Here is a 22,761-nt window from a genome sequence, read left to right as displayed (position 1 = left end):
CTGCTGCAACAGGACAAAGGAGAGAATGAAAGCAGAAATGAGCAAACTTGAGGGCTGAGATAAAAGCAGTTTAATAAATGAAGGAAAGAAAGGGAAAAAAGTGATGCAAAGGCCGCTCACCAAGACTGGTGCCCAGCCAGTCTCTGAGCAATGGCTACTGTAGAAGACAGAACCCCTCACCCCCTCTTTTCCGCTTCCCCAGCTTTTGATGTTGAGCAAGTCATTATATGGTATGGAATTGGCCAGTTTGGGTCAGCTGTCCCAAATCTATCCCCTCCCACCCTCTCACCCACCATTGGCTACTTGCTAGGGGACAGCATGGGAAGCAGGCAGTCCTGATGCTGTGCAAGCACCCTTGGACAACACCAGAAACATCAGCCTATTATCAATATTGGTTTAGTCACAAATCTAGGCATGGCATCACGCATGTCGCTATGAAGAAAGCTAACTCTATCCCAGGGAGACTTCAGCATGCAACACAACATAATGGAAGAGGTTTTTATTTTTATTGTTTCTCTTGGAGAATCCAGAAGAGAGAGATCGTGGCTTTGTTGTGAGCCTGCAAATCATGGAAAGCTGCCGGGCTGAGTCAGTCTGCAGGAACAGACACAGCTTACAAAGGCCTAGGAAGAGCTGGTGTTTATTTGCAGCACTTTATTCTTCCTTATTCAGCAGGTCTGAATTCCCAGTCATTGTAAATTCTGGGAAATGATCGAAATTATCATCATGGTTCAAATGGCGCCAAATTCGGTGCATTTTTTTGCTAGGACACAAAAATGAAAGTATTCTTCTAGGAATAGGTGTTTTCCAACTGTGCAAAAGAGTGCGTGCTTGACTCAGAATGTGATTATTCCATATTTGGAATAAAGGCTCTTCTACCAAGGAAATACACCAGTTTTAAAGTGATTAAACTGGCAAGGGTTCTGCCAAAATCAAGCCCTCCAAAATCTGGGGGAAGCTGAGGTTTTGGAGTATGTTACTCCAGTGTGTATCTGTACGTGCAGAGCAGAAGTGACTAACATGTTTGTTCGATTTGGCTCCCTCAGCAAAGAGCTGTCTCCCTGGAAGCGTTCCTGCAGGGAGCTGGATATTGCTAGGCTGCCTGTCCCAGACACCACTCCATCACACAATGGGGGCTTTAAGTGGAAGATTAGGAAGTACACTCAGAGTTAAGAAAGAAGTGAAGTGTAAAGAATGGTGTTACCATGACCCATGCTTTGGAAATTTCTGGTAAGCTTTAGATGACAGACAGCTAAAACACCCATGCTGTCTTCTCTGCCTGCTGGAGTTTGCAGTACACATTTCATCTCCCTTTATCCTGATGTTTCAGCTCCAGAAGCTGTGGAGCAGCCACCCTTTCTCACCTGCCCAATCTCTTTCCCCCACCAAGCTCCTCCTGAAGCCCCTGACAATTGAAATCTCCCTCCTGGACTTAGGTCTGCCTGAGGACTTCACAGTAACAAAAGAGAAGCAACAACGTGGCTTATGTTGCTGTGGTAGAAAAGCTGGTTGTACTTTGGGGATCTTAACCCCACTAACCAACCCCCCTCTCATCCGCTGCACTCCATTAACCAGTGCCCAGGCTCTGATATATTTTGATAACGTGCATAGACTCCAGTTTGAATTGGGGATAGAGAGAACTTCGTGGTAGGAAATTGCACCTGGAGACTGTGTTGGATGCTATCTGATACTAACCTCATTTTAAATAGCTTAGTTTGTTATTTTATTCCATTTCGAGCTAGCCTGAAAGCTTGTAGCTCAGTGGAAAGGACACAAAGGGGCGTATTCATCAAAGATGACCTTTGGGTTATCATGCCTGCAAAGGGTTGGGGCCACTCAGGCTAAATGCTGTGCATCTCAGCAATTGCCTCTGAAGTCATATTGCTGTATTGAGCCCCTTCCCTGGAGAATCCTTTCCTTTCACAGGCTTTGCAGGTAGGGGAGCTCCTCTACACTGAATTTAGCTTTTGTGAACATCTGTCCTTGTCCCAACAGGAACTGCAGAAGTGCCATGTCACCCCAGTCTGGAGGCCTGCGTGCGGTAGGTACGGAAACAGCAGAGGAGGCAACAAGGCAGCACTTCAGTTGAGAGGAATGTTTGGGTGTTTTTCCTTTTCCCGCAAGAGTAACTGAATTTACTTGTTGGCACAAATCTGAATGAGCCGGCACATGTGAAATGCGTTGGCTTACACTATGCCAAACTAGATGATATAATGTAATTTTGTGATTGATTGCAGGAAAACAAATGAAAAAGCCCTTTAAAAAGCAATCTGTAGTAATACAGTTGGAATGAAACTTGGTGTTACAAACTCTACTAAATAATGGCAACCTCTTTATCAAAAAAGCTTTATATCTATAACACTTTATATATAGTGTGCTACTAAGTAACAATAATTGAAAAAGTCGTGTTGCTTTCGTCAAAGTCTGGCAGTTCTTTTGCGCTTGCTGTTTTACATGAATGGAAGAAAAGCAGGGTCATTCTGGCTGAGGGAGGAGGACTCAGCCTCACCCAGTGCAGCCCTGTAGGCACCAGCTATGGTAGGATAAATGGCATTAGTAATCATCGTAGTTGACACCTGCTCCGTGCCTGAAAGTGTGCGGATTTCGTGGACCAATAGGTGAATCTTCATCATAGTGGTGTTGGTAGTATCCACCATAGTATTCGTTACGAGCACGCCCTAAGCTGGTCCAGTAGGACATGTCATCTTCAAATTTCTGTGGAAAAAAGAGAATACTTTCCTAGCCTAAACTTTACAAAAAAAGAGAGAAACAGAAATGGTGCAACGGGTTCATTTTGTCTCTTGCAGAAATTCAGATCCTTTGTGTACTTGTCAAAATGAAATCTTTAGCTCTGCGGGTTCTGTGACTTGTACCTACCTTCTCTATGGGATTTATCAGGGTCCCAAGTACAGGAATAGTCCTGCCCAGCCCCATATGGGACTCATCCCGACACCCTCTGCCCCCTGTAAAGTGCTTAAACTGAGACACGCACTGAGCACCTTTAATGTTTCTATTACATTTTCTGTGGTGGACAATAAAAACATTTCAATGTTTTGCACTTAAAAATCTAAAGGTTTGGTTCCCCAGTGCCCCATGCCTTTAATCACAACGTCCCTGACTGCAAGTGGGTGCAACAGGCTTTTGCTTTATGCCTGTGATATTTTGCTCCCATTTTGCATGGGTAAAAATGAAGGTACAGTGCAGCCTTCTAGCTATGGAAATGCAATAAGCAGTTCAATTTTGCTCACAACAGCAGAGGAAAAACTGTGTGCAAGGATATCAAATACTTGCCAAGCCAAAGCCTTTCCATCTGAATGACTCTTTGGAAATATTTTTGGCTGAGATTTGGAAAAAAAGTTTTGCAAAATACACAATGGACAAGTATGGCCCAAGTCCTTTGCTTGGAACAAACAGTTATTTCATTGTTAAAACTGTGTCTTAATACTCAAGAAAACCTACTAAGCAGATTCATTGTATCCCACAACAGACCTCATTTCAGTTTTCGAAATGCACACAGGAACTCAGAGGAGAATTTGTCTTATCTACATGGTTTGTCCTTATTACTTCTTAGTATTTGGCCCCAGTCTTTAGTTTCTGATGTATAAAACTACTTTGCCTATTTTTCCTATTCCTGTTGGGGGAGGGTGCTATAGCCATGATGTTAAAAAGTCACTTTTATCTGCATGGTGCCCAGGGGATAAAACAAAAAAGTATCCTTCATTATTTCAGTCCAAGCAAAGGATTATTTTTCTAATTGTTCCAGCTTTGAAAATAAGTGCATTCATCTTCTAAGCAATCCATGTAGCATGAAGGTCCAAAATGTTCTCCAGCTTGCCCGTGCCAATGCAATCTCATTAAACACATTCATGCAGCTAACAGAGGCCAAAAATTCAGCATCTATAACTATTTTTACCTCTTATTAACATAGAAATTATTCTACATGTGAGACTGCAACTAAATGCACATTTTTCACCCTATTTCAGCATCTGTTTACTAGAGCTATGTGCAGAGCTGCGAACATTTGATTCCACTCGAGTGTTTTTACAAATTGTTTCTTAAAAAATGTATCCTTCCAGTATCTGAAGGGGGCCTACAAGGATGCTGGGGAGAGACTCTTCGTCAGGGACTGTAGTGATAGGACAAAGGGTAATGGGTTCAAACTTAAACAGGGGAAGTTTAGATTAGATATAAGGAAGAAGTTCTTAACAGTGAGGGTGGTGAGGCACTGGAATGGGTTGCCCAAGGAAGTCGTGAATGCTCCATCCCTGGCAGTGTTCAAGGCCAGGTTGGACAGAGCCTTGGGTGACATGGTTTAATGCGAGGTGTCCCTGCCCATGGCAGAAGGGTTGGAACTAGATGATCTTAAGGTCCTTTCCAACCCAAACCATTCTGTGATTCTATAATTCTCATTTGAAGAGAGGTTGGCTGCACATTATCGAATGGTTTTCCTTTCACGTTTAGAGTTGAGGCTCAGCAGCCAGTGCTCACAATGGTCAGGAGCTGCCCGCACCATGGAGGCCCAGGCATGCACTAGGTACATATTGTTAGTGCAATTTCGTTGAGGAATGCCAATCATGACCAGCTTGGTGTGTATTTCTCAGCATGTTTAAAAGTAAATTGATTAGGTTGAGGCTGCCAAATTAATTTCCTGAAATACGATTGATTGCTTTGGGTCTTGCTGCCTGTTTCTCAAAGCAAGCTTTGTTTATACATCCATTTGCAATTTATCAAGCCAAGTTCAGTCACAGCCAAGAACTCGATGCAAGATTCGAATGTCAATTTTTCTATTAACAAAATAAGGCAGAAATCTCTAACAAATAACGGAGCTTACATTTCTGTGCAATATTTGCTACTTTAGAAACAGAAACCACAGTATCTGTGACCAGAAGTGGGGCAACTTCTCCCTGGTTGCCCCCATGACTGTGCGTCCACTCTCGCAGCCGCACACCCTGAAGCTCTACTGACCCCTGAAAGCTTTTTACTCACCGCCTCATCAAACCCCAGGTACAGGAACTGCTGGTACCACTGCTGTACGTCAGGCTGGCTCCTGTCCCACAGCTGGCGCCTCTGGCGTCTCAGGCTGTTTAGGAACTCCTTGGCCGTTGTTTCTTTCACTGACACCTCAGGCTTCGTGGCAACAGGGGCTGAAATTAATTCCCCCCACCCCAAAAGGCATGCCAGGAAATTTTTAGTCAGCCTGAAGCTTGCAGCAAGTAAGGAAATGCTTCTCGCATCATGCCATCACCTTTGTGCTTGGCAGCACAATGTGTGTGACAGCAGTAACAATAATAAACCCAAGGAATCATCGATGTAATAGGATTTCTCAGCTACCCCTGTTCACTTGGATTTTTGAAAAGCTGTTCCGAGCTCAAAGACAGAAGCTAAGTGGGGAGTTTAAATAAATAAACCCAAACTCAAAGAGCATATACACAGCGGATTTGTGCTTTGAGGAGAGGAGACTGGCCTCTGTGCTGCTGTTGCAGAAATGGGAATGGAAATGAGAGGTGAAGTTAAAAAGCCTGAAGAGGCTGGAGGAACACAGTTAACTTATTAGGGTGAAGGGAGGCCCACATAAGAAGATAGAATTTTGAATCTGCTGTGTAAAATGTAGCTTTTAAATAACAAGTGCTACTAAATGCCCTGTATGCCTGAAAATAAAAGCCCATCAGGCTTTCACAGAACACTGTTTGGTGGATGCATGGGAATGCCCTCAACCTGCCAGACCCAGGCATGCCATCTGGCTTGCCCCGCCGGAGTGCAGGCAGTTTTCTGTGGCTGCTAGAGGAATTTATGTACCTCCAAAAGGCGTGGATGTGAGGACAGGCTAGCCCGCTGCCACACATGGAAATGATAAAACATGGTATGATGTTTGGTTTTCCCATGGAACAAGAAGCATGTGTATGAGTAGGAGGAATGCCTTGCCTTCAGAGGGTTTGCTGCAATGAGGGAGAGACCAGGAATGTGGATGTGGATAGGAATTTTCAGAGGATGTGAGGGAAGAGGCTGGGGCAGACAGGAAAGTCAGGTGGAAATGTGAAAAACTTTGAAGCAGGAGCTGGGCAAACTCGTCGTGGGAGGTGGAGGACTGCCAAGGGAAGGAGATTGAAGAGGTAAAAGTGATAGATGAGTTGTCGCAGGAAGAGCGGGAAGCAGCAGGCTGCCCTGCGGTGATGAGCTGGAAACTGAGAACTCCCGTGCGCTCAAGCTGGGTGTTATGACTGAGAAGCGGGACCGCTGAACAAACGTCATGTCAATGAGCCCTGCACAAGGGACACTGCCAGCGAAGGAACCAGCACTGTGCACTTAGCCTGCTCACTTCAGTACACAACTGGAAAAGGGGAGTGAGGCTGGAATTAAGGGGCTACCTATTCCCTCCACCATCAGTTCAAGGCTTTGCAGTTCTCTCTAGGCCATGATGCTTGTGTGCTGCAAAAGCCTTCCCTTGGGTGGTCCCTTTCATCAGCAGACCTGAACAAGCAAGTGGATTGCTGCTGGGCACAGGCAGGTTTGCCTATGGCAAGCGGTGACTCCTATCTGCAAGTGGAAGGAAAAGAGCCATGGATGGGGCACATGTTTTAGGGCTGGTAAACAGGTGGTGAGCGATGCCAGGAAGAAAACAGTGCAAAGTTAGGCAGCTTTGCAGAAAGTGGGATTCCCCTCTGTGGGGGGTGTAAATTCTTTGCCTTAGACATGGAGCAGGCTGAGGGGAGGACACCCTTCTAGACAACAGAACTTCTAGGCTGTTTCAGCCTGCCTCCATCTGCTGCAGTGCTGTTTGTCCCCAGATAGCTGTGTTTCCACCCCTTTCCCTCAAACAGTGAGCCATTCGGTGCATCTGCCCACTGGGCCCTTGCCCATCATCTCCCCTGAAGAGAAAGCAGTCTTCCAAGAAGGAAACACACATGAGGCCCAGAGGACAAAGGGAACAAGTCAAGGCGCCACAAGCAAGCCCAGTTTGCATATTTTCTTCTCTGCATCTGAGCCAGCAGTATTTCCGTGTGTTGTAATTCCATGGAAAAGATTGTGACCTCCCAGAATAAACCAGCTAAACGCCACGTCTGCCATATGTACACTGGAAAAGGTAGATGCTATACACTGTGCAGAGCAAAATGCCAGCATACTGCCTGTGGCTGGGAACCCTGGTTTTCATAGGGGGCTCTGATGAGCTGAGCCTCCAGCCTTGCCAGTACCACATCCCAAACAGACATGAGATCCCACCTGGAGTACTGCATCCAGTTCTGGGGAACCCCAACATGAGAAGGACATAGACCTGTTGAAGCACATCCAGAGAAGGGTTACAAAGATGACCAGAGGGCTGGAGCACCTCTGCTATGAAGACAGGCTGAGACAGTTAAGCCTGGAGAAGAAAGGCTCCATGCACACTTTCCAGTACCTAAAGAGGGCTTTTAGAAGAGGCTGGAGAGGGACTTTTTGCAAGGGCATGTAGTGGCATGACAACGGAGAATGGCTTTAAACTGAAAGAGGGAAGATTTAGCTATTAGAAAGAAATTCTTCACTGTGAGGGTGGTGAGGCGCTGGCACAGGTTGCCCAGAGAAGCTGTGGCTGCCCCATCCCTGGCAGTGTTCAAGGCCAGGTTGGATGGGGCTTGAAGCAACCTGGTCTAGTGGAAGGTGTCCCTGCCCATGGCAGGGGGCACTAGATGGTCTTTAAGGTCCCTTCCAACGCAAACCATTCTGTGATTCTATGCGGGCAGGTTTTGGTATGGCATGCAGCGAGAGCAGCTGTGCGCTACCAGCTTTGAACCGGGCACTTGTCCATTGCTTCTCTGGCTGTCTGCCTGGAGCTGTAAATTCAGTGACAACATTTTGGCAGTTTTCACTGACATCAACTGACTAAAGGAAAAATAAGGGGAAGCACTTCACTGTCTCTTCACTTACCTTCTCGTTTCTGAAGCATCTCTTTAAGCTTATTCCCTCTTGAAACATCTAGACAAGTAAAAATAAACCCCATACATTTACTAAGAAGGAAAGGACAAAAAAAAAAGTTTGCATTTCAGAGAATACTGAAAGTATTTTTGTCATAGCTCCAGCCCAAGAGCCAAAACTCTGCAACAAGTTTCTCCCATTGCCTCCCTTTGCTCCCGTTTCCACACTCGAGCACAACATACGCTGCAGGGAAGCTTCTGGCATCCTCTCCCCAGCTCGTCTTGGCAAGAAAATCCTTTACTGGCCTCTTCACCGATTAAATCATTATATTTTTCAGCAGATGACTGCAGACAGTGCCAGTATTGTGGCACAGTGTACGGGGCAGCACGATAACGCTGGGAACCCCAGGTCACTGAGCGAGGGGCATGCCAGTGGCCTGGCTACTTCAGAGTTGTGCCTGGCAGCCTGTCCCAAAGGACACCAAAGCTGTTCCTGCGGAAGCCCTTTCCCAGAAGGGATCCAAGGGAAGGGATCCAAGGGAAGGAATCCAAGACTTTAGCTCGTGGCCGGGCAGTGCAACAGATCTGACATGCAAGCTCTCTGCTGCTCCGGAAAACAAGCTCTTCAAGATGCCCAATTTGCACAAGTTTTGGCGTGACCGAAAACGTTCACTCATGCGGGACGCCGGGAGACGCGCCGGGTGGTGTTTTTCCTCCCCGCATCCCGCATCCATCCTTCACCCCGTCCCGGCCGCGGGCGCTCACTCACCGGGGGCTGCACAGAGCAGCGGGAGGAGGAAGAGGAGGAAGAGGAGAGCGGCCCCGGGCAGGGCTCCTCGGGGACACGGCGGAGGCATGGCAGCGGTGACACACCTGGGCGGGAGGTAGACGGGAGGATGAGGATGGAGATGGAGGTGGAGGTGGAGACGGAGATGGAGACGGAGCGGAGGGAAGGGGCGCCCCGGCCCGCCCCAGCCCAACGCCACGGGGAGGGGCGGGGAGGCGGCCGGGGCGAGTGTGGGGAGCGAGGGCAGCCGCGGTGCGCTGCAGGTCGGGGAGCGCCCCGGAGCCAGCGGCCGGTTTGCCAGTTCCCAGTAGCCTTTTTGTTTTGTGGTTACACATAATCCAGGGCAACCGGTAAAGACCTTTCAGCAATTCATGCAGGGTTTTCTCACAGGGAATTAAAATAAAACATAGCTGTAGCACATCATTTAACACTTCTGTATGTATAAAGCCAGTTTGCCACTTGGCTGGAACAGTACGTGAAAATTCAGAAGTTGTCTTGGTGGAAAAATGAATCAGAATCAACCAAAGTTTAGGTTTTTTTCTCTCTCCCCTCCTCCCACCCTCTCTCTACCCCCCAAGTCCACAGTGTACTGCAATGCATTTTAACTGGTCAGCTTTAAAAATAATTCTGATTTCTTTTTCTACACATAGACAGGTTTAGCTTACAGCAAGAACTGAGGGACCAAAAGCCAAACTCACAAACTATATAAAACTCCTTGTTCAGCAGGATCATAACTGCAACGGTTCCTAAACTTAACTCTGTCTCTTCCTATTTCAGACTTCAGCTTCTCTCTGTGAACTCACTTTCAGCTCCAGAAACATCCCAGATAATATGAAGCATAGTGAAATTGTTGCCCACCCTCAGACACAAACCTCTCTCTTCCCTCACAGCACAGACCCACAACACTCAGGGGATGGTTATGGGCATCTCGCCTGCTGCTGAAGCTGTGCCAGGGTACAGCGAGAAGCACAGGAGGGATTTCAGGGGAGGCCAGGGTGAGCAGAGGTGAGCTGGGCTCTCTCTGTAACCTACTTGTGAGAAATCTGGCAAGCGCTGGGGCCTCAGCTCCCTAATCCAAGGATTGCTTCCAGATTGGTTACAGATGAAGATATACATGCACACTGTATACATTGTAATTGTATATAAATATGTATATTGAATATGTGTGTGTATACATATGTATACATGCATGTGTGTTGAGGTAGCTGTGCAGTGGTGTGGCAACTCCTTGTGATGATATGTGGAGTCCATCAGTGCTAGTTCAGGCACAGCTAATTGTGGTGGTGGGACAAGACCCTATGCCTGTCTTGACTTTACCACTCACTATAAAATACAGAAGTAGCACCAGCAAAGGCTGGTCCCTCAGCAGTTCCCCAGCCACATCCTGAACATTGCTTCAGGTAACTGCTTCTGATTGCCTCATGCATCTTTCCCCTTGTGAAAAAGTACTTGGAGCTGCACCCAAAGTGTTTTCCCTTCTTCCCTCCATCCCCCAGCCCCCTCAAGGTTATGCTCAGGCCTCTCTGCTCATCTCAGTTGAAGCAGCAGTGGCAACAACTTGAAAAAGCAACGTGGTCACTCCAGCCCAAGTGCCCTTTGCTCTCTGTGGGATCCACAGCTTTGGGGGACAGAGCAGCAGGGAGCAGCACCTTCCAGGCTCCTGTCTGTGATGGAAGCACTCTCATAGGAGGCTGGTGTCTGAGCTCAGTGCAAATGGAAACCAAAACTGGTTTGCCCTTTCTGTCATCGCTTTTGAGTGGTTTCTCTCTATAGCCCCATGTATAAAGTGTCAGCAGATTTAACAGCATGTGTTGGAGCAAACATCCCTTCTTCTAAATCAATACACTCTTTCATCAGCTTAACGTTGACAGCCTCTTTACTAAAACCACCTGAGGTTTCTGAATAACTAGTTGCAGAATATAGCTAGAAGGGACAGCAGTGAAGAGCACATATGTAAGGCTACATGAAACAGCCATGATGTAGATAATTTAGAAAGCCAGGGTGATAACACAGGAATATTTATGGTCTACTGCTATATTGATAATGGCAAAGGGTGTTGTTTTCACCTGATCAGTTTGTAACAAGCCTTTTGTGGGAACTGGGGTTCTGCAGAACTTCAGGTGCTTGGTGCCTCTGGGCCAAGGGAATACAAAGCATAAAACCTCCTCTGGATATCAAATATATCACCACGACTCAAGAAATTACAGAGAGAAAATGCTATCTGGTGAAACCCAGAGAATAGATTGACTCAAGTGCAAGGTTACTGTACAAAATCATTGCTCTAGTGGTGGAAGAAGTGATTGGCAGAAGAATATAATGCTCAGGGTTAAACTGAGTGCAGTATCTTCCCAGAAGAGGTCCCTTTCTCAGTTCAGGGGTTGAAAGTTTTTGACATAAAGAAAGAAGTTGAGTAAAAACATAACACCACTTCTTTTCAAAAGCAGCGGTGAAAGGTGGCTGATGTTTTTCCAGCAGCAATCTTTATTTCTGCTCTAGGTTGTTTTAAGGACTGAGGCAGTGTTGCCTTCCTATTGTAGTAAGACATTTCTTTCTGCTGAGCTTGCGACTGCTGCATCATGATTGGAAGTATATATCTTCAAGTGAGCATACGTGTTTATTGACATGCCTGCAGTACCCCTTTCTGCTATTTGCCATGTAAAATCACAGCCTCTGTGCCTGCGACTTGGGTGCTGCAGTGTTTTGCTGGGATCTCTCCATCAGCAGTGACATAGCTCTCTTTTAAACACCCCCTTCTTTATCATGGAGGAGCTTAAGACTTGTCTTAGGGCTTGGTTTGCCTCTGCTGGCGCTGGGAGCCAGTATGACTGCTCAATACCCCTGAGGGCTTTAGGTGAGCAAGTCTGCACTAATGACATCATTTGGTTACATGTCTTTCATCACCACTCGTGACAATGGTAGACTCTTGGTGTTGAAATGTTACTGAAAGATGTTAATTAAAGTTGTCAGCAGGAGTGTTCCCCAGACAGCTCAGGATGAGCGGTGAGCAGGGCACAGTGTAAAATTCCATCAAGCCCCTTAGTATAATGGAGACCACTAGTTGGAGGGATGCTGTGGCAGGTTAGCAGGATGGAGCTGATGGGTTTCCTTGCTTCCCCAGCATGGGGCTGGAATATGGTCTGCAAGTTCGGGGCAGAAATTTGGGAGCAATCCAACAGAATGCCGTTCTGAACCTGATATTGCGAAAAAATCTGCAGAAGCCAGGCGAGGAGCTCACTGGAGCTGGAGGAATCCCTTTCGCTGAGCCTGCTGCTGGTCAGCACTGTCTTTGGAGCCCGCAGGACGTCGTGTATGTTATTTGGGATAAGCAAAGAAGATCCAAGCTGATTTATTAAATATTTCTGCTTTATTAAATATTAAATATTTCTGATTTATTAAATATTTCTGCAACTCACTGTTTGGTGACTGCTCAGGTAACCCCATTTCACCTGTGTGATCTCCGAGTTCATGCATAGTGGTTTTAAACCCAGTGGCTTCTACAAGTAGATAAAGTGGGCATGTGTGGCTGCTTAACTGATCTGAACTAGATGGGTGGTGGGGAAATCTCTGCCTGAAAGCATCACTGAATTTTTGTTCGATTTTTTTTATTATTATTATTGTACATTTTGCCTAAAATTAAGTACTGAGAGATTCCTGAATAGCAGAGAGACACCTCTGCTTTTGCATCTCATCAAAGGAGCTGCTGAGAGAACTGTGGTGTACTCATAAAAAGGTAAGAGATAGTATCAGTAATGGCCATTCAAGGATATTCAGTAATACAGAGCTCAGAAAATTGTGTTAAAAAGATTGATCTTGATTTCTTCTTCCTTTAGTAGGCTTCATGTTTTCAAGTGTTTCAACGCAATAATGTTCTTAAATGCAGTGTAGATTAAATATTTATATAATCACAGGAGTCCCAAAGCCGGATTTTCAAGGAATAAACACAAGACATGATAAACTATTACAACCTGGCATTGGCATAATTTAGTAGGCAAATAGATAAATCGCAAATCAGCCAGGGATTGCAGGAGATGGCACTTCATCTTCCCACAATGAAGCACCATGAAAATTTTAATGATCCACTAAAATGACCCATTTGATCAAGAATGCAGCAGCATTGAACAGCATTCCCAACACCCAGAAAATGACTGTTTTCTGCTACATGAGGTTTTTACAGATTCTCCCAGCCATATTGGCCCAGTCGCTAGCCTTAGGACAGAGGCACTTGGCGTTACAGATTGTTTTCTGAAGCCTCTTCCAAGAAAACCACAGGAGTCGTGTTTTTCTTCCAAACAGAAGTCATCAGACTGTTCTTTCCAAAACATGTTGAGTTTCATACTATTTTTTCCACTGCTCCAGAGTCCTCCTGATAGTGACAGGACCAGCCCCAAGCCCTAGGACAAACACCTTTGCTTTAGGTAAAGTTCAATTTTTGCTGGATATGAGTGTCGCTGGCCTCAACACATGGTTGGGACACATTTTATCCCTTGTGTATCAACTGGTCGCACCATCACTTTGGTCCATGTTAGTAACAATATTAATGTTTATATTTTCCATAGAAAATCCCTTAAAATACAGACTTTCTTCTTTTCCCCTCTGTGTTTGGCTACTGATAATACTTTTTGCACCTTCTGGCTGACCCTGTCAGATAAGAAATGGTTTCTGTTGGTCTGTCCTTCCTTATTCCTTTGCTAGCTGACAGTACTTTGCTGCCCCCACTACAGAATTAACCTTATTGCTTTTGTGATAAGTACAGTGAGAAGCAGATTAGTTCGGCTACATTATCTGATCATGGCTGCTTCCTTTCTGCAGAGGGATCAAAAAAATTCTCTCTCTAAGAAATCCTTCTTCTTTTTCACTGCCACCACTGTATCTTTAGGATAAACCTGGAAGTATATGGCAAGTCTACAATTCAGACCTAACAGGAAGGGAGGTGGAGACAGAATGTAGGACATTACGACATGTGTTTTTATCATGGTCTGATTTTATTCAAATCATTCTTTCTTTTACTGCTGTCTCTTGGGACTCTTTATGCTTCAAAACATTTTTTATGAACTCTTATTCCTGAGCTATTTCTGACTTGTTTGCATTCCTTTACTTTATTATTCACATCCAGAATGCAGGCGAGCTAGTTAAGAAAAAAACAACCAAAAAACCCCCAACCAAAGCAACAACACTCCCCCCTCCCCCAACAAATAGGCTGCAAGTCCTCAAAGATTAGTAAATGCAAAGTCTTAAAAATCTTAAATTTATCAATTTGGTTTTAGCATCCCTCTTCTTACACATTACTGCTGTCTTAATGGTTTATACATGCTGTTCTTTCCCTAAAACTCTGGGCTTACTCATGGAGTGGGTGGCATTCACATAATAAAACAAAGCTATCTGAATACTACATTGTGTCATCAGTGACCACTGCTATTCAGTGATTAAGCCCTTTCCTGAAGAGTATCCCATACCACTGCCTGCTGCCACAATTTCCCTGTCTTCCCAGCCCCTCAAACAAATCCTCATCACAGGAACACTATTTCCTCCCTTGTGCTTCACCAGAAAGCTGGTTTGCACCATCACATCAGCAACTGCAAGACTAGGGAAGCTGTGAGGAGCTGTTTGCAAGCCTCAAACACTTGGGCACCTTCATCAAGACTGGAGAAATACATCTCTCCTCACACCTGCAGCCCTAAACCCCTTCTCAGAACAGCACATGTGAGTGTCTTCCTTTCTAAAAAGCATCACCAGAGGAGCCAGCCTTTCCAACACTCAGTTCAGTACCTTATGATGAATCCAGCACAAACTGGAGGATGGCTGGAAATGAGGTTGTGCTTCCTGAGGCAACTACCTTACCCTTAAAAGCTTAAGTCAATGTGGTGGCTTGGTACCACCAAGATGGGGAAGTCTCTCTCTCTGCCTCTGCAGCCTCATCCTCCCCTCTCTTACCAGCACTGGCTCTAGCACTTTTAGGAGCCAATTCAGTGTGATTAAAAAGCAGACTCAGTTTACTTTTGCTGCATTAGTTATCTTAAGGACTACTGAGATGTGATGGCTTGGGCCAAGAAAGAGGTGGGAGAGTATGGCCAGAGTGGGAATGGGGTAAAACTGGTGAAACACAACCTCTCCTTTTGGCAGAGGAGGGTATCACGTCTACCACACCCTGAGGAATAGCTGCGGTTGGGCTCAACCTGATGCTTTGTAAACATTATCCCTGGAGCAGGTCACTGTGGATGGTGATCTAAATCCACACTGATCCCATCCCACCTGAGCAGGCCCTGTCAGATTTCTTCCTCCTCCTGTCTCACATTTGAGGCCTTTAGCAATGCCTAAAACCGGTCCCTGCAGGTCAATTTGGTGTCTTCAGGACTCCTTAGTGATAACTCAGGTGCCTGTTAAATTTGGGCATGCTTCAGAGTGGATTTCTGATGGTGCAGGGAAGTTTGCTAGCAGAACACGTTTGCTTGCTGAGGAGCAAAGGGCTTGAGACAGCAACAGGTCAGCTCCATCCAATCTTCCCTTCCCTGTCCTTCTGTCTTCTCAGCTCCAGCAGCGATGCGTGACAGCCTGAGTGACAGGGCTAGCCCTACGCATCTCTGCTGCAACCTCACCAGCATGGACATAAGCCTCAGAGATGTGCAGGGACACAGCACACAACCCCTGAGCATGTGCTTTAAAACTATTTTTTAGTTTAATTGGAAAGGGGACAAAGTGGATGCATTTTCATGGGAAGGAAAAGGGGAGCATTCCCAACTCTTGCTGCCATTGCTCAGTCTGAAGCCCCTGCTTCAAATCACAGGAGCCTCAACATAGCCTGAAGGCTGTCAGGCGTTCTCAGCATACACAGAACAACCTGCTTTCCCCTGCCTGCCTTCTCGGGCAGGTAGGAACCACATGGGCTGAAATTTTCAGCGGCACTGCCAGCCTGCCTGAGGCAGGCCCTCGGTACACAGAATGTCTGCCCAAATGATTGAAATACGGCAAAGTCACCTGCAGCGGAGGGGAGGTGATTGCTCGCTCCTCAGGTCAAACGCAAGCCTTTGGGAGCCTTAACAACAGGTAGCACGTCCCAGCTCAGAGCACAATTCTCAGGTTATCAGAGCAGAAACCTCACCTGTCTTCCTGATGTTATCATGTGTGACCTTACACCTCTCTTAATCTGCTTTGTGGCTGCTCTCGCTGGCTCTGCTTTATACCTGGGCTTTCCAATTGCACCAGTGCCCTGCCTAAGCTCTGTCTATGAACAAGCCCGTGCCTCTGCTCATCTGATGTTGGATTACCTTTCTGATTTACAGTTCAGTTTGTTTCCAGGAGAATGCACTTTCTGTAGTCTCTCTATGCTGCTGTTGCTGCTCAGTAACACCTTTAATCTTCCTGCGTGAAGCCCCACTGCACCAGGCTGTCCTTGGATGCCAGTGACTTCAAAGGGTGTGTGTACCAAGCTGGCAGCACAATGGCTGCAGGGAATGGAGATTTGAGGGGACATTTTTCGCTTGATGTGATCATTTAGGTGTCCATCCTGCAAGCATTTATGCATACATGCATTTTTAATCACAAGAGCCCTACAGAACCCCATTTATCTCAGAAAGATTAAATATCAGTCTGTGATTGCTATGCCTGGATCTTGCAAAATGCCATCATATAGAAACTCCCCTGGAAAGGCAGGGGCTTCATCCCTGTCTCTTTGCTCTCCTAGAGTTGTGTTTGGTGGATGGCAGAAGGAACACTGCTGGGCTCTGATCCCAAAGCCCAGTACAGAGCCTGACCCACGTCACAGCAGGGCCCATTAGCTTTGTCTGTGTTAATAGGGCTTCATGACTTCTGAATTCAAACTGGCTGTCCTTCACCCAAGCAGAAGAACTTGCCTGTGTTTGTTGATGTAGACAGGCCTCTGAAGTACCTGCTAGCTCCTCTAGGCATTGACATAATTGCTCTTACGCCCTGGAGCTCTTGCCATGGGGGATGGCTGTGGCACAGAGGATGCTACCATCCATTTCCAGCATGTTGTTTCCTCTCTATCAAAAACTACCTGGTGGGCAAAACAGCCCTGTTTTGGGCCAGATCACTCAGTTTGGGGCAAAGCCATGTATAGACTTTAACCAGAAAGCTCATCTGCTTCAGAAATAAGAATTCTGAAGCTGCATTTATTCATGGTGGGGTGAGAAATTTAATCACTTAATTCTGCCAAAACAGAAGTCTTTTGCCCCCTCCTTTCTCAAGGTCTGTCATTGTAAACCTTTGTGTCCAACTCCTTATTTTTAAAGAAGACTGCAATGATTTTTGCTTTAAGGAACATTTTCCTGCTTTAACATCATCTCTTCACACCCTGCATGGCATATCTATGGTACTCTTCTTAAATGAAGAACAGTGGCTGCCCTTCTATCAGGTAATGTTACCTCCTAATGGCCACAATGGAAAGATGCTTTCACCTGGTAATTATTAGTAATAATGCAGTGACTGTAAGTCTTATATATATTAGCTGAACATTATTTGGAGCTGGGGAGAACCTGAGCAGGGTAATAACACAGTGATACTCTGTTGACACTGATCATCTCTTTCTCTCCCATGCGTGTCCAGGTTAGCGTTTAACCATACAGCAAACTTCTGAGGACTTCTTCTACCTTACAGAAGTGGCACAAGCACAGTAAAGACTATATGATAGATCTGGAGAGGCAATACAGTGGTATTAGACTGTTTACTTTCACTCAAGTAATAACTGAGTTAGGAACATCTTAAAGATGCAGACACAAAGACAGCATGCAACATGCAATAAAACTTTGCTATTGGTAATCACTTGTTGATCAGAGATAGCAAGATCATAGAATCATAGAATCACTTAGGTTGGTAAAGCCCAACCGTTAGTCTTGGCACTGCCAAGTTCACCACAAAACCGCGTCCCTAAGCACCACACCTACAAATCTTTTAAGTACCTCCAGAGATGGTGACTCCACCACTTCCCTGGGCAGCAGGGAGGATATAGGCACAGATAGGAGGCTTGCTGCCTTTATTTTAATGAAAACTGAGGCAGCACAGATCAGTCATACTTTGAAGCATGCGGTGCCCAACGTGGGAGCACATTTTTCAGAGACTTAGCCTGACCCACTGCTGTGAGCAAATGAACAAGAATAATCCTGGTCTTGTTGATTCAAATGCAACACTTTTCCTTGGTAAAGTCAACACTTTACCCTTTATCCATTCATATGAAATTTTTGTCATGGGGTTTGGGTTGACCATTTAATGAGGAATAGTGTTTCACTAAAAAGTAAAAAAAGCAAGCCAAATATAACCAAATCACTGAATCATTACAAAGCCACTAAATATGCCTATGGAAAAGCTTTTCCATAATACTAGTCTTACATGACTTCATAATTTATTTTGTACTTAAAACAAGCCATATTGAAATGTTTAGAGAGGAAGGAGAGAAACACGCAGAAGAAAGATAAGAGAAACACATAACAGAGAGAGAAATACATAGTAGAGACAGGACTTTTTATCTAAAAAAAAAAAAAAAAAGCAAATGTTGTAAGGTATCTATTTTCGTTAAGAAGCCAAACCCCTCAAATCTGCACTACTGTCACCATTCCTATACAGTTTCCATCGAACCTCCAGTCTTAATATGTGAAAAAATCCATCAGTCTCCCCTAGCTATGGAGAGATCCCGCTGCCCAAGGCACAGATTGATTTCCCTGCAAGTGCACAGATGACTCCAGGCTAGGCTAAAAAAAGAAAGTAAGTAAAACAAAGGCTGACAGAATATGTTCATTTTGGTATCATTATGGACAAATTCCAACTCTTCTTACTTCATCAGAGGTTTCTCTCCATATTCATCTCTTGTTTCCACTTAAACATCATATATTTTCATTTAAAAATAAGCTCTCACACATGGAGATCTAAACCCTTACATGTGAATAAACAATACAAACCAGGAATATGATCCAAAGTTCTAAGTGTATTCTCTTCATAGCAATATATCGAAAAATGTATATCTGCCCTTTTTTCTTCCCAGACTATGTAAGCTGCTCCAGGAATAAACTATCCAAAACGATCTGAGGCTGAGTTTGTGACAAGAACAATTACAGTTACAAAACATGTGTGTTTTGTTTACTAATATTTGAATTCTGTGCATGAGTGATGCATATGCAGGTAGTGAAGCAGCCTCCCTTCTGGAGTGCTTTTGTCCTAATTGGATATATAACGGGCTCAGAGCCTAATTTCTGACGGAAAATATCAGATGGGTGTTAACAAGCACATGGAAGGTATAAAACATTTTTCTTGGACAACACTGGAAGAACTTCAGAAGGATTGTCTTGGACTATGTAGATCTTTCTTAATCAAGGGAAGGGTTTTTTTCCTTGCTAAAAGACAGTTTTGTCACAAGTACTCTTCTTGATCCTGAAACATGAGTTTATATAGGGATGTCAGAGGATCTGAATTATGCAGGTGGTGAGGCCAGAGAGATGTCTTCTAGCCTTAAAATCAATGCATCACCCTTAGATGTGAAAGGAAGGAAAAGTCAGGTGGAGTTTGTACATTAACAAATCACCTACAAAATTGATTGCTCTGAATTTATACAAAAATGTCAGCTGAAGCCAACTTTCCTTCAACCTAACAGTTGCTATTTTCCCATCAATTGCACAGCTGTGGCTTCAGGCAACATCTGAAGGACAACGGTTGACAGCAGTGTTACAAGGAGCAGAGGCTCTGCAGGTAAGCAACAGAGCAGGCAAAGGCTGGTAGTGTAACAGATTGGAAAGACTAAGGGGCAAGAATGGGACCCAATTCTGCAAGGCCTTGACAAATTACATTGACTCCCAGAAGTTAAAACTTGTGCTTGTGCCTCCTGCTGAGGATGAAAGCTGTGTGGTGAGCGGTAAGAATATTCTCTGCAAGCACAGCCTTCACAAAGCAGAGTAACAAAGGTGCATTTTCCCATCACTGTATTGAGACTCCACCATCAGACTGGCTGACTGGCATAGGGATAGGCTGATATAATGGCTTATCCTTCCTATAACTGAAAATCCAGGCTTGATCCACACTCTGTTAACTGTTCAGCTCTAAAGGCTTCAGCATCTTTTCTCAGTAACTTGGCGATCAATATCTTGAGAAGCCGTTGACACAGCCTTAAAGGCATCCCATTTGTGTCTCATCTCCTCATATCCACATTAGCATTCACAGGGAATGAAGCCATATTAAAAAAAGACATTGAGTATGAGACCTGTAAATAACACCTGAATAGATATATCTACAGACAGAGTATCAGTGTGTTGCAATACCCAAATGAACATTCAGGAGAGAAGCTCTGGAAAACATCAGACCCCGCAGCATTTCTTCCAGACAACTCTTCTGTCCATCATTAAGTCTTGTCTATAGCAAGTCAAGCCAAACACAGCATGCAAAAATTCCTGTATTCCAGCCTGTGCTAAATGAATGGGGTTTTTTCATAATGTTTTTTAATAACAGATGTTTCCCTTTGAATCTTTTTGCACTAACATAGGTTATTCTACTGTTACCTTAAAATTTTGTGTGCGTGCATGAATGCAGATATATAAACTGCAACGGTCTAACATGTAGACAAGTGAATAGACCCCTGGATGCCTTTTTTTTTTCTTAAAACAGTGTCTGTCCATCACTGTTCCCTCTACTTGTTAAGGGACAATGTTTTTCCACCATGCCCTTATATTAAGAACTTCCCTAAATCAGCTGGATTCCTGAAACTGCTAAGATTCACACTTATTCAGAGAATCTGTGTTAGGCATTTGTTTGAGGCCGAGAATATAGGTTGGCCTAAAACAAGACCTTGGCTGGTCTTGGCAAGAGTACAGTTCAAAGAGTTTAGGAGAAGGATTTAACCGTGTGCCTCCAAACGGCAAACACAAAGCAGGCTGCCTTGTCTCCAGTCCCCCTGCCCAGCCTGCCAGCACAGCACTTCTTTTCATGGCTGCGTTAGTCAGGGATGTGGTAAATTGTCACTTCTGACCATTTCAATCAGTCCAACCAGAGGGATGCACGGCTGGGCTGGGACACACGTGCCCTGGGGCCACTACAGCTACAACTGCAATGCTGTTCCATCAAAGCACGCCTTCTGCAGATCTGGCTGAAGTCCTCAGGCTATCTGGACTATGAGCTGGTAAAAACCAGTCTTAGGAGGGGTGCAACCTAGCCTTTACAAACATACTAACTGATGGTCAGATTGACTTGCTTTCAGGAATCACAGTGAAGCTGAGCTGCTCAATTGTCAAGATTGCTTTTCTTAAAAGTACTTTCCCTTAATTCCCCAAACATGGCATTCTTAATTGCACCTATAAATTATTTCTTTACTCCTCTTGTGTAGCAGCATGAGAGGCAAGTTTAGAAACGGAATCTGGCAAATCTACAGAAGTACATAAACCATAATGCATCTCTGCTACAAACTGCAGCCTTCATTAAAGCAGTGATTTTTAGTGATTTCTTGTTGGTCAGCTGAAATAAAGAAAATATTAAGAAACAAACAAATAGCATTACCAGAGACTCTGCTAATATCCCTCTATGTCTACTCACTTCTAACATTTTCAGCCATTTCCTCTGCTATGGAGTGTGTATTCACACCCCCGTGAACACACACACATGCGTGCACAGATGGACAAAGAGCATCCTTCCAGCACGCAAAATACCCTGCATGAGGCTATGGACCACTGAAGGCTAAATCATTTCTTTACAACACCCTGCAGTTATTTTCAGGGCAGGAGTAAGACACCACAATAACTTTTTCTGAAGAATGCTGACATGTTTCTGACATTCCTCCCCTTCCTCCAGTAAACAAACATTTTATCGGTTTACCTTTAAAATAATATGCTTGCTGTCTCCTTCCCAAATGCCTGGCCAGAAGAAATGACCTTTCCTGCCACAGAACAAGTTTCTCTTTATTTCAGCATGTCTTGCCTCCTGCAAGCAGGGCAAGAAGTGACCAAGGCTGCGAGCGCAGGAGCCACGGGACTGCTGGGGATGCCGGGCGTGAAAGGCGCGTTTATTCTGCCTCTCCCAAATCCCAGCCCCTTTGCTGCGGGCGTCTGCCAAGCACTCCTTGGACTAAGTGTGGAGAATCACATTTCTGCTTAATCAGGCCGGTTGCCTGGAGAAAGATGATTGCAAGCAGATGTACCCATGTTCTCATGTGAAAGGAATTCAGGCTTTTGTGCTGGCTGTACGGTGAGCGACTGGCCACAGGGAGTATTTTAGTGCTCTTTAATTTCTTGCAGGTGCTGGGAGCCCGTATGTGCTGGTGCAGCAGAGCTGAGACCTAGCTTCTAGGAGGTGAGTGGAGGCATGGCTCACCTAGGCTCAGCAGGAGGGCCTGAAGGAGAATGCATGGCCGCGGGCTCACCTTGATGCAGGAAATAAGGCTCCCTTTTGTAAAGACCCGTGCCCCAGGTAAATGCCAGTCATGCGCAAAACCTCCCAAGGCTGCTGTGTTTTATTCCAGGTGCAGTGTTTTTTCCTCTTGTTATGGACAATCCAGGACAAATAAACAGGATGGACATCAGTAATATCAAAATAACTTCTCTGAAACAGTGACTAGCCAGGGACAGGCATCAAGCGTGGCATCTGCATATTAAAAACTTCTGATTTTCAGTGGGACATCCTAGTAACATTGCAGGTGGCCTAAAGAAATCACAATTGGTTTAAAGAAACTTTTGATGCAGTTACAGCTGTATTTTTGGAGGCACTTTATGCATTTTTAGCATTAGAACACCTAATACAAGATACATATCCAGGCATTCAGTGGAAATAGATGTACCCTTTGGATCATACCACAGGATGTCTGGCCCCATGAGGGTGAATATTCATGGCCATGGCACATATCTGGACATACGGTGGTGAAGCAGCTGTATGCAGTCCATAAGGGCTCAAATACTCCACAGGGACTCACCTACAGGCAACCAGCCACACGTCTGCATTCATGTAGGAGTACTGAGAAACGAGGCTGTACTTATTGCTGCCACTTGGAAGTAACATGATCATGCAGACCTCAGAAATACCGCTACTGTGGCTTGTTGCTTACTGTGCAAAACCCAGTCCACTTAGCATAGGCATTTAAACGGAAAGAAACAGGACCTGGAAGCCTCCAAA

The 22,761-nt window shown here is 45.1% G+C and overlaps 1 protein-coding gene across 2 annotated transcripts; it reads right to left on the bottom strand.

Annotated features, from left to right (window-relative positions):
- Positions 1-484: 484 nt before the first annotated feature.
- On the bottom strand, positions 485-21,680 carry ECRG4 (ECRG4 augurin precursor). 2 transcript variants are annotated; one of them, XM_030477486.1, is made up of 5 exons: positions 21,472-21,680; positions 8,656-8,759; positions 7,900-7,947; positions 4,987-5,144; positions 485-2,715 (listed from the first exon to the last, which is right to left on the bottom strand). In XM_030477486.1, exons 2-5 carry the CDS (start codon positions 8,741-8,743, stop codon positions 2,554-2,556), a joined length of 456 nt encoding a protein of 151 aa, XP_030333346.1. In that variant the 5' UTR covers positions 8,744-8,759; positions 21,472-21,680; the 3' UTR covers positions 485-2,553. The 2 variants fall into 2 exon arrangements, with proteins under 2 accessions (XP_030333346.1, XP_030333347.1); XM_030477487.1 differs by lacking the exons at positions 8,656-8,759; positions 21,472-21,680 and adding an exon at positions 8,130-8,295.
- Positions 21,681-22,761: the final 1,081 nt, after the last annotated feature.

Source organism: Strigops habroptila, chromosome 2, assembly GCF_004027225.2.
Source record: "Strigops habroptila isolate Jane chromosome 2, bStrHab1.2.pri, whole genome shotgun sequence".
NCBI lineage: Eukaryota > Metazoa > Chordata > Aves > Psittaciformes > Psittacidae > Strigops > Strigops habroptila.
The sequence above is the reverse complement of the archived record's forward strand: the minus strand, read 5'-3'. Positions and strand labels throughout refer to the sequence as shown.

Bases quoted from the DNA above. Each gene is read 5' to 3' on its own strand.
- ECRG4 (XM_030477486.1), bottom strand. From the start codon at position 8,743: ATGCCTCCGCCGTGTCCCCGAGGAGCCCTGCCCGGGGCCGCTCTCCTC. The intron at 5,145-7,899 runs GTAAGTGAAGAG...AATTAATTTCAG, and splicing joins GATGCTTCAGAAACGAGAAG to CCCCTGTTGCCACGAAGCCT. The intron at 2,716-4,986 runs GTGAGTAAAAAG...TTTTTTCCACAG, and splicing joins ACCTGGGGTTTGATGAGGCG to AAATTTGAAGATGACATGTC.